At 45.5% G+C, this 12195-nt stretch overlaps 1 protein-coding gene across 1 annotated transcript in view; it reads right to left on the bottom strand.

Moving 5' to 3' along the window:
- Positions 1-1655: 1655 nt before the first annotated feature.
- Positions 1656-12195, bottom strand: part of RDH12 (retinol dehydrogenase 12 (all-trans/9-cis/11-cis)) — a 25048-nt gene continuing 14508 nt past the window's right edge. Inside the window, exons 4-9 of the mRNA XM_008060066.2 lie at positions 11837-11955; positions 11202-11357; positions 9413-9517; positions 8383-8592; positions 5085-5274; positions 1656-2388 (exon numbers count right to left, since the gene is read on the bottom strand). Of these exons, the coding sequence (XP_008058257.1) occupies positions 2286-2388; positions 5085-5274; positions 8383-8592; positions 9413-9517; positions 11202-11357; positions 11837-11955 (883 nt within the window). The 3' untranslated portion in view covers positions 1656-2285. The remainder of the gene's footprint in view (positions 2389-5084; positions 5275-8382; positions 8593-9412; positions 9518-11201; positions 11358-11836; positions 11956-12195) is intronic.

The following is a 12195-nucleotide window of genomic DNA, read 5'->3' as shown; positions in this document are numbered from 1 at the left end:
TGTCAGTGATGCCACTGAGATGGCACCCCTCATAAAAGTAGCAGTTTTCTTTTATAGATTGTGGATCTTCAGAAAAATTCTGCCATTTTCATTTCATTTCCTGAAAGTCAGGGTCGGCTTATGAAAAGTTGTCAAACAACATGCTAAATGTCAAATGTCAACCCTCACTCTAAACTTCTTCCCTGTTCAGAGCATCAAATGAAGACTTCATTGGGTTTTTATAGTGGCTTTCTGATTTTGGTAGTCCATTAAAGAAGGGAGTTTGAAAGTTGTTGTATACTGTTAAAGATTGTCTGCCCATGTCCTGCCTGAAATACCATGATTGTTTATGAAAAGTATCTTTAATAAAGCTGGATACGGTTTGGCTTGGAAAAAAAAAAAAGAGTGTAGGTTCTGGAATCAGACTACTTGACTCCAGATGCATGAACTTCGAGACACTACTTAATTTATCTGAGCCTCATTGTCCCCATCTGTGAAATGGAGACAACAATAGCACCTATCCCAAAGGGTTCTTGTGAGGAAATCTAATCCTGATCAATGTAAGTGCTTCACACTAGCTACCATTCTTCCCCACTGGGTGAGGTGGGCGGGAGGGACCACAGTTCTAGGTGTGGGTAGTGATTGACTTAAGCCAATGAACACAGCCCACTACCAGCCACGCTGATTGGTTCAGGAAAGAGCCCAGGATTCAGTTCAGGGAATGGGCCACAAAGAGATTTGCTGGGGCTTCTGGAAAGAAATGCCCCTCTCTTTTGAGAAGGACTATTTCTCTTTCCCTGATTTGAACAAGCCAACAGTAAAGACATTGTGAAACTAATGGGAAAACTCAAACTCCAAATATTAAATGATATTCAGGAATGATTAGTGTTGTTAGGAGTGTTAACAGTGTTGTGGTTTTATAGAAAACAAAGGTTCTTATTGGAAACATACACTAAAGTATTTGTGGGAAGAGGGTATGACATCTTTAAAATGTCCTACTCCCACACCTCAAAAAATGTCATCGGGGAAACAAGATTGACAGACTGCTAATAATGTTCACGCTGAGTACATGGAAATGCATGGTACCACTTTTTGTCTATTTGAAAATATAAAGTTTTCTTGAAGTCTAGTTGCTATAAGAAAAGAACATTTTTGTCAAGATGCCCTTTGGAAGCCTTAGAACTGGAGTCAGTAAGTATGGCTTCTTGGGTTAATTGACTGAAAATGTTTAGGCGTATCTCCCTGCCTCTTCTTAGTGACCTTCAGCATTTAAGGCAAGAAGCTGGTCAGCTGGGCCACAGCATAGGGGAGCAGGGAGGCCAGAAGGGAAAAGATCTATGCATTTAGAGAGAGGGGTTATCAGGGCTTGGTTTTTCTGCATCTAGGTCTCAAATTAAATGAAGTCCTGCCTCCGGTCTTAATCCGTGGTGGAACTCAGCATCTCTGTCATTTAAGCTACTCTTATCACTTCTTAGATAACAAAATGCTAGCACTGGAAGAAATGTGAGAAAATGCCCAAGTGGATCATCTTATTTTGCAGCCAGATGCAATATTCTAAGTAGGTTATAGGTAGGTGGCAGGTGGGGTGAGACACGACTCCCAAAGCTAGAAGGCTGACTTCCCTTCCTGACTCCATTTCTCCCTTGCTTCCCTGAGAAAATAAATAAGGCAGCAAGATGAATGCATAGTCTTTATTTTTTCCAAAAACTGAAGTAAGAGGAACTTTTTACAAAAAGAAAACCACCTGCATGACTGAGAATGGGATGGCCCAGCTTCAAGCAGTGGTTCCAGGCTGCTCAGAGGAAGGAATCTAATTTGGCCAGGGTTAGCCAGGATCTTCCCAAGTTGGTCCAGACTCCAGGGTGGTAACAAGTATTTTACAAAGGAAAGAGGTCAAACGTTTGAGCGTACAACCCTGAAACTACGCAATGCAGTCGCACCTGTCACCTCAGCGAGCACACAGGCTGGAGTTTCTGGTGCTGGTGAGGAAACTGACCCAATTTCTCAGGCTCTTGTGCCATCCCCATGCCCAGCCTGGATCTGCTCAGTCCTTCTGCCTCCAGAGAGTTGCCGACTCTCCAGGTCTCAGAGAAGAATGCTCTGTAGGTGTGAGCATCTCATGTCGTGAGCCAGCCTCACAAGAGGATGGGGTATGCAAGTGTCCCCAGATGGGTCGGGAGGAACAGAGCTGGCAGGACTGGCAACAGCAGCCAGCCAGGAAGACAGTGCTTTAAGGTCAGCCTTCTCCTCGGTCCCCTTTCCTTATGGCATGGATTGGGCCTGCTAAAGCCGTGGCTCTTCCGCTGCTACTCCCACTGGATTCCTAGAAGCTCACAGCTAACGGTCCACAGGCGCTCAGCCATTTTGTTATTTCGGGCCCTTGGAGACACCCAAGCCCTCTTGCAGTCACTGAAAGGCAGAGAAAGAGGGTTAATTTCAGGAAAGAGAATTTGCAGTCGGGAAACATATATGATCTCTTTTTCAGAACATGTTTTTACTTGTATGAAATGTAATATGCTGGATTCAAGGAAACTAATAATATGAAATGCAGTTTTAAGATATTTTATTTCTTTTCATAGACTCATAAAAACTATATGTGTATATACATCGATATAGTTGTTAAACAAATTTGGATATAGTAATGCATGGGCTTCTTATTAATGTATTCTATGACAAGATCTAGCACTTGGCCTAATAACCAGTGGATTTCAAAGCAGGGTTAGTAGAAGTGACCTTCTGAGATATCTGCAACAACTGCAGTGTGATACGAAAATATTGATCATTTTCTTGGTGACAGAGTCACAGGTATGACTACAACTACTGCCGTGCATTGCCCACATTCATGATTGGAGGAAATGCTAGATTTCAGTTGGAGGTTAGTGAAACTAAAGATGAAATTATTTTCCCACTCAGGTTCACACTCCCCTGAATTCTATCCACAGACGCCCTTGTCTCCCATGAGCCCCAGCCTGAGTACCCCTGCTTTATGCTGGAGTGAGCAGGGACCTGAGGACTAGAGGGACAAGGGGGTGGAACCAGAGCACAGTTCTCATAGTGGGTTTTTTTTTAACAGTATTTTTTCCTAATTATAAAAATCCTGTATAACCTTTGGAAAGTACAGTACGGATGAGAGAGGAAAAGTCTGTCACTGAGTTGCTCTCCTAACAGTCGCTTTGGCTTTGTTCATGTATAAATAGATATCTAATCTCTCATTCTCTCCCTTTGTTTTATACAAAACTGGGATCATACTGTATCTAGTTTGGGAAGGATATTTTTCTTTTGTTAAACATATTTTGGAAATATGCAAGTCATAAATAAATATATGGTCTTCTAAAAATGTTTAAGTAATAAAGAAATACCTACAAGAAGAAGATAAAATCCTCCTTCTCTCTCCGCCTGACTCTCCCTCAAACTCCCTAGAAATAACCACTGCTACCCAGTGGCTGGGTATCCTTCCAGACTGTTCTCCATATACTTACATGAATAATTACATAGTTTTGTGTTATAGTTTTTTCTCCCAATATTATATAACCAACATTTTTCTATTAATTCAATATCATTTGAAACTATTACTTTTAATGACTGTAGTATTTTATTATGTGCTTAAGGCAGTGACATTAACACAGACTCTATTGTGGCAAATACCCAATAGAGACAGGATGTAAACCACAAATGTGAGCAACATACGTCATCTTTAATTCTCTAGTAGCGGCACTTGAAAAATAAAAAGAAATGGGTGAAATTAATTTTAGTAATGTATTAATTATACATTAAAACATTGGGTTAATAAATATATATTGCATTATTTTATTTAACCCAATGTAGTCAAATCATCTTAGCATATAATCAATATAAAAAATCATTAATGAGTATTTTACAGTTATTTTTTCATACTGCAGGTTGAGCATCCTTTATCTGAAGTGCTTGGGACAAGAAGTGTTTGGGATTTCAGATCTATCTGAATTTTGAAATACTTGCATTATTCTTACCAGCTGGGCATCCTAAACCCCAAAATCTGAAATCCAAAATGCTCCAAAATCTGAAACGTCTTGAGTGCCAACATGACACTCAAGGGAAATGCTCTTTGAAGCATTTGGGATTTCAGATTATCAGATTGGTATGTTCAACCTGCATGTATTCAAAATCTGGAATGCATTTTACATTTACAGCATATCTCAATGTGGACTAGTCATATTTCAAGTGCTCAGTAGCAACATGTGGTTAGTGGCTACCCTATTGAAGAGCACAGGCCTAGAGGCAGACTGCCTGGGCTGTAGTCCGAGGTCTACCACTTTACAGGCTAAGTGACCTTAAGCAAAGTTCTTAATTATTCTGTGCCTCAGTTTCATGTGAAACATGGAGATAGTATTACCTGCCTCTCAGAGTTGAGATGATCAGGTGAATTAATACACATAAACACTTAGAAGAGTGCCAAACACACTGTAAAAGCTCAAGCAACACTAGCTATTATCATTTATCCATTCCCCTATGGTTGGGCACTAAGATTATTTCCAAAGCTTCACTTAAATGCTGCACCAATGAACGACTTGAACAAAGAGGGACAGCAGGGCAGAGTCAGCTGGGTTAAGTCATGAATCAGGAAGGAGCTTGTGATTGGTTGCCCAGTGAGTTTGTGATAAGATTCAGCACTAAAATTTCTACTTTTATATTTCAACAGATAGTGCCAATCTTGGCAGCACTGGGAGGCAGAGTTCACACTGAGAGGACCTTCCCCCAGCACTTGGTGCTAAGTGGTATTAAATAATTCATGAATCAAGTCTGCAAAAGCTCAAAGGGGTCCAGAGGGCCTAACATCCTTTCTGGCATAACTACAGGGAAGGTCTTCTTTAATAGCTCTCAGAAAACTACAAAGCTTACACAGAACCGTAGCTCACAGGTATAAAATAGAGCCATATAAGCAACCCTTTCCACACATGTTTCTAATGTAAGTGTCCTTGGAAAAGCAACAGCATTCTGTTTGCAGGCCCAACCCAAACCTGAATGGCATCATCAGACACAGACCTAGCTGCTCGGGGGCAAAGCCCAGTGCAGCCTGGGCCTCAGGTGCATACGGTGCTAGAGAGAGTGTGGCTGCCCCCACGCACCTGAAGTACTTGCCGCTCAGAGGCTCCAGGCCCTCAGCCAGGGCACAGTGCAGGCTGGTCTGCGCCCCCTCCCGCGCCGTCTTGACAAAGAGGGAGAAAAGCCGCCAGAGCAGGCACAGCAAGGAGGAATGTCGCACCAACTCAGAGCGGACAATGCCAGGGTGCACCACATAGGTGGTAATCCCTGTGCCTAGGACAGAGAGGGCACAGTGAGACCAGGTACATACTCTGAGCCCAGGAAAACAGCTCGTCTCCTGCAGCAAAAACACACGTGAGAAGGGATGCAGGAAACAGAACCCCAGGATTCAGCAGGTGTTACTCTTAGCCAGGCAGAATTTGACCAATAATAAATTGATCTCCTCCAGAAAAACCTATAGCCTGCTCAGTCTTCCATACTCCAAAAGGAGTGCCTGGTTTAAGGTCCTTCTACTTCAATGTCACCTGTATGCTGTGGCTTAAGTACTATTCATAAAAATGACCACACATATCAGGTAATATCAGTGGTCTCTTCACCATTTCTGTAGCAGGAGCTCAGGGGTAGCAACCTGATTGGAAGGTATGGAGGAGGACCTTTTTTTGAGCCTCAGTCTGTCACCCAGGCTGAAGTGCAGTGGCACAATCACTGTTCACCACAGCCTCGACCTCCCAGGCTCAGGCAATCCTGCCTCAGCCTCCCAAGTAGCTGGGACTACAGGCATGTGCCACCATGCCCAGCTAATTTTTTGATTTGTTGTAGAGACAAGGACTCACTATGTTGCCCAGGCTGGTCTCAAACTCCTGGGCTCAAGCAATGCTCCTGCCTCAGCTTCCCAAAGTGCTAAGATTACCACCACACCCAGCAAGAGAACTTTGTTTTGAGCTACATCTGCCTGGCAAGCACATCTTGTGAGGTATAGATTGAAGGGTGCTGATAGAGACTATGGGGGTTAACATGTCCTCCAAAACATCCCTAGTGCCACCACTAATTTCAGTATGTATTTGTGCAACATGCTTTAAATGTATCATCTCATTTAATTCTTTCTTTAAATAATTATTTATTTATTTATTATTCTTTTGGCAGAGACAAAATCTCAGTATGTTGCCCAGGCTGATCTCAAACTCTGGACTTAAGTGATTCATCCTCCTCAGCCTTCCAAAGCACTAAGATTACATGTGTTAGCCACTGTGCCCAGCTGTATCTCATTTAATTCTTTTTTTTTTTTTTTTTAAGTCAGTCTTACTCTGTTGCCCAGGCTGGAGTGCAGTGGCACACTCACAGCTACCAGCTGTCTCAGGCAATCCTTCCACCTCAGTCCTCCAAGTAGCTGGAACTATAGGCGTGCACCACCTTGCCCAGTTAGTTTTTTTTATTTATTGTAGAAACAAAGTCTTGCCAAGTTGTTAAGGCTGGTCTTGATCCCCTGGGCTCAGGTAGTCCTCTCATCTCTGCTTCTCTAACTTCTGGGATTTACAGGTATGAGCCACTGCGCCCAACCCATGTCTCATTTAGTTCTTAAAGAGGCTTGTGAGGTAGAATATTAAGATGCCCATTTATAGACAAGGAAACTGAGTCACAGAAAAGTTAAGAGAATTGCCTAAGGTTATACTTAGCAGGCTGTGGGGACAAGGTCTGAACCCTGATATAAAGGAAAGAACATGGACTCCAGGGGTAGACCATCTGGATCAGAATCCTGGTTCAGCTAGGGAACTGGCTTGGGAAAATTTTTAGATCTCTCAGTGCCTGTCTCTTCATTTGAGAGTGAGGAAAAACAATAGCCCCCACCTCATAGCAATGTTATGAGTATTAAATGAATTAAGATGTGCAGTGCGTGGCACACACAAAACTCTCAATTATTATTGTAACGAAATATGTAATGATCATTATTTATTTTATAATTACCCTATTCTTTTTTTTTAGATTGTAAAATATAGTTTATTAATAGCCGGGATCGGTGGCTCAGCCTGTAATCCCCCGCTTTGGGAGGCTGAGGTGAGTGGATTGCCTGAGCCCATGGGTTCGAGACCCTGCCTGGGCAACTTGGTGAGACCTCATCGCTACGATAAAATTTTTAAAAATTAGCTGGGCATGGTAGCGTGTGCCTGTAGTTCTGGCTACTTGGAAGGCAGAGATGGAGGGATCGCTGGAGCCCAGCAGGTCGAGGCTGTGGTGGCCAGGAGCATGCCACTGCACTCCAGTCTGGGCGACAGAGTGAGACTTCAACTTAAAATATATATATATATGGAGAGAGAGAGAGAGTTTATTTTAAAAGTAAATTAGAAGAAAGAGAGAGTGAGATTCACCTCCTCAAGGTAGGGGATACCCTATTCTTCTACCTTAGGCATACTGATAGTAAAAATCACTGTCCCCAAACTCTGGTTTATCTCCTGTAGCAAATGGTCCCCTAAACCTACCATTGTCAGAGCCAGAAACTCACCTGATATGGTAGGGGAGCACAGGATCATGAAGGCTTGAGAGCTAGCCTTACTTGATTTTATAGCTGAGGAGGTGAAGGCAGGGGAAGCTACAGGGCATGTCCACATGCATGGGGGGCTAGCATGTGGGAGAGTGAGAACATGGACCCCAGGCTCTGTGTTCAGCCTTAGCTCCCCGACTGCAAGCAGCAGCAGCTCTGTCACTCAGCTACCACATGGACCTCAGCAAATAGCGCATCAAATCTGGGCAAGCACCCTGGATTTAAAGCAGAGCACTGGCATTCCAGTTCCAACTCCTTCATTCACTGTATAGCTTTGAGTTGGCCTTTTCTTTGGACCTCAGTTCTGATCTACAAAATAAGAGTAATAATTCTTGCTCTGCCTGTTGCAAAGAGTTGTGAAAATCAAATGAGAGGCCAGGCATGGTGGCTCACGCCCGAAATCCCAGCACTTTGGGAGGCTGAGGCAGGAGGATTGCTTGAACCCAGGAGTTTGAGACCAGCCCTGAGCAACATAGCAAGACCTTGTCTCTACAAAAATCAAAAAATTAGTCAGGCATGGTGGTACATGCCTGTAATCCCAGTTATTTGGGAGGCTGAGGCAGAAGGATCATCTTAGCCCAGGAAGTTGAGGCTACAGTGAGCCGTGCTTGTGCCACTGCACTCCAACCTCGGCAACAGAGGAAGACTCTGACCGGGGGGGGGGGGAAGGAGGGAGCGAGGAGGGCAAGATGTGACATAAATGTAAGATAACTTCCCATTGATAGCTTTATTCTCCTTAGCACACAAAGCTACTACTAAAATGTGCATGTCTGACAACCTGGTTCCAGAAGTTTCTGAGGACTCTGTTTTTGCTACTTTAACCCTGGCCTTTTCTCCAGACTTACCTCGGAGCCTCTTGGCCAGCTCACGAGTGAAGAGTACATTGGCCAGCTTGCTGTGGCAATAGGCAAAGCCTCTGCTGTAGTGCTTCTCACCCTGCAGGTCATGGAAGCGAATCTTGCCAATGTGGTGGACCACTGAGGACACATTCACCACCCGGGCAGGGGCAGACTCCTTCAACAGCTCCAGGAGCAGGTGGGTAAGAAGGAAGTGGCCTGTGAGGAAAGCCATCAGGGGAGGTTGAAGAGTGAAATGGCAGCCCAGGCTCAGGGTAAAAGAGCTCATGACAGGACTTCAGCATTAGCTCACTATCTTCTGGGTATGAACAAATGTTGATGCCATGGGAAACTCGGCTAATGGTCAGTTGGTCTGAGTTAGCGGATTCCTCAAAGCAAGGGTCAGAGCCAAGCTATAGGTAAGGCAATAATACTTAATCTATATTATTTTGTACTTCTGCCCCTGCTCTAGTCAGGAAGAATGCCCACCTGCTGGCTTCCAACTGCCCTCTGGCCATGATCACACAACTGTGGGCCCAGGTACACTCATGTGGAGAAGGAAAGATGAAATAGTCAGGGAGAGTAACATTTGCCTAGGATCAGAGGATGTATTCCATGACCAAAGCCATCACCTTCAACTTTTGAGCTCCAGCCTGCCTCATACCTCAAGTTCTCAAGGTCTGCCCTGGCTGGCTTGCCCCTCACACAGATGTGACCCCTCTAGCTGAACTCAGACTCCTGCATATCCCCAGGCCTGGCCCTACTTGCAAGCCTTGCACTGCCACTGCCCCATCCAAGAATGACATTTTCCTCTCCGGTATCTCCTGAAATGTGGGGCTTGTTAATGGTATGGGCAGGAAGATGTCACCTTTTTAGACTGATCAGGAGACGAACAGTGACCAACAAACCCATGTGTCCAGTCTGATGGAATCCTAGATTCTGAGGACCACTGGAAATTCTCAGTACTTGTATAGGGCCATCTTCCTGCAGTGAAGAAGGTGGGGTGTGCATCACTTTTCAGACACCCAAAGATACTTACCCAGGTGGTTGACACCCAGATGGGTTTCGAAGCCATCAGCTGTCTTAGAATATGGACACATCATCACTCCTGCATTGTTGATCAGAATATGGAGCTGTTTCTCTTCTATAGAATACAACCAAGAAGACCTACTATGGTTAGTAGGGAGTTTGCAAGCTGCCTAGCCCAGTCCTGACTACTGGCCCCCTGTCTTGTTTTGTGAGCTCTCTTTGTTGGGGTGAGGTTTCAGTAGGATTCACTCTCTCTGCTCCTTTTTCCTAGACAAGGTATTGCCTTAGCTGTCAATAACTGTCACCGCTTTAGACCTATCTTAGTGATAACCAATAACCATTGTCACTGGGTTTCTCATATCTTCCTGTTCGTTCGTCTACTATTATTGTCATTATTTTTAAGTAAGGGTCTCCCTCTGTTGTCCAGGCTGGAAGGCAGTGGCACAATCACAGCTCACTGCAGGCTCCAGCTCTCAGGCTCAAGTAATCCTCCTGCATCAGCCTCCCAAGTAGCTAGGACTACCAGCATGTGCCACCATACCCAACTAATTTTTTAAAATTGCTTTTATAGAGACAAGGTCTCGCTATGCTGCCCAGGTTGGTCTTGAACTCCTGAGCTCAAGTGATGCTCCCACCTTGGCCTTCCAAAGTGCTGGAATTATAAGCATGAGCCAGAGTTCCGGGCCTATTTTTTATTTCATTTTATTTATTTTGTGCTTATGTGTTAGAGTCTCACTCTGTTGCCCAGGCTGGAATGCAGTGGCACACTCACAGATACTGTTGCCTCGACCTACTATAATCAGTCGATCCTTCTGCCTCAGCCTTCCAGGTAGCTGGAACTAAGGTGCACGTCACCACGCCTGCTAATTATTTATTTATTTATTGTAGAGATGAGGTCTCACCAAATTGCCCAGGCTAGTCTTGGACCTCTAGACTCAGGCAATCTTCTCCCTTCTACCTTCCAAAGTAGTGGGATTACAGGTGCAAGCCACTGTGCCCAACCTATTTTTAACTTTTATTTTTTGAGATAGGGTCTCACTCTGTGGCCCAGGCTAGAGTACAGTGGTGTGATCATAGCTCACTGCAGTCTTGAACTTCTGGGCTCAAGCAATCCTCCTACCTCAGCCTCCCACAAGTAATTGGGACTATAGGAACACACCACCATGCCTGGCTAATTGTTTTAGATTTTTTGTGGAAATGGGGTCTTGCTATGTCACCCAGGCTGGTCTCAAAATCCTAGCCCCACCTTGGGGCTCCCACCTTGGCTCCCTTCCAAAGCATTGAGAATAGAGGCATTCATTCATTTATTCAGCAATGTCCTGACTACCAACTATGGACCAGGCCCATTCTGCAGGGTACTAGGAATCTGTGGTGAAATGAGTCCAGCATGTGCCTCATGGATTTCAGAGATCTTGGTCAAAGCTAATTATTTCCCAAGACTCAGAAGAATTTTGGAAGCAGCACAATTCCCTCTAGTTTCTATGGCCATGGAAAGTGGATTCTCAGGATGAAAGAAGAGCCTAGCATCATGGCCACACCTTGATGCCAGGCAGGGTACAAGCCCAGACAGGGAGCTGACACCTCCAACATTCCCACTGCTGAGGCAAAATCACGATAAGGAACCTGCCCAGCCTGTCCTCCCACCATCCCCTTGCCAATTCCCTGTCCTGCTGGCTCATGCAGCAGAACCTGTCCCGTGGCATCCTTGATGGTTCTGATGTAAGGGCCAGCAATGGTCAGGGTGGGGCTGCCATTCCCACACCTGGTTTCCTGCTTTCCCAGCTACCACTGGGCCACACCTGCCAGAAAGCTCTCAGCAAAGGCCCGGATGGACTTGGTGTCAGAGAGGTCCAGTTTCCGCACCAGCACCTGGGAGTTCTTTGTATCTGCTCGGATTTCACTGGCAGCGGACTCCCCCTTCAGCACATCGCGGCAGGCGATGTATACCCGGGCTCCTGGGGCCGAGACAAAGAGAGAATGGGGTGTTCAGACCCTAGGCTGAAAAAGAGGCATTGCGAGTGAGCTTGGGCCTGGAGGACAGGGTGTTCTCCTGTCACCCCTGGAGTAGCTATACTACCACTGCAGGCTTCCCACAGCTGTAATGCTCAGTCTCCTTGCTGTCAGCCCTAACCCAGACTGGGAACCCTGGTTTCACACTCCGATATGTAATAACTGCTTCATAGAACAACAGACTTGACCAGGATCATACACAGATATCATTGTTTTCCTTGCTTTATACAATCAAAAAGGAACAGGGAAGAAGCAAAGACCACAGAGTAGGTTGGTGACACAGCTGGACTCGAATCCCAGGTGCCTCGCATTCCTAGTTAGAGCCTCCAAGCCCAGGAGAAAAGACAAGGAAATGTGACAGAGCTCATGGTGGGAAGAAGGGGAGGAGGCACGGCCCTCTGGAGGCCACAGTGAAAACACTTACCTCTGCGAGCAAGCTCTCTGGCTGTCTCCTTGCCGATGCCTGTGTTGGCGCCAGTGATCACCACCACCTTCCCGGGAAGCTGCACCTCACTTCTACACACTCCGCCAGCAAAGAACTTCCTATAGGCAGGGAAAACGAGCATCATGCACCACTCTCCCCAACTCTGCACTGAGATGCATAAAACAAAGCCATCCAGCCTCAAAGAGTGGCATCAGAGTTGATCTTCATGGGATGATTTTAGTCACCGCTCCCCAGCACAGATTGAAAGGTCATTTGCGCCAGGCTCGGTGGCTCAGCCTGTAATCCCGCGCCTTGGGAGGCTGAGGTGAGTGGATTGCCTGAGCCCGCGGGTTCAAGAC

Source organism: Carlito syrichta, unplaced genomic scaffold (assembly GCF_000164805.1).
Source record: "Carlito syrichta isolate Samal-C Ts95f unplaced genomic scaffold, Tarsius_syrichta-2.0.1 Scaffold304507, whole genome shotgun sequence".
Lineage (NCBI taxonomy): Eukaryota > Metazoa > Chordata > Mammalia > Primates > Tarsiidae > Carlito > Carlito syrichta.
Note: the sequence above shows the minus strand (reverse complement) of the source record. Positions and strands in the feature narration are given on the sequence as shown.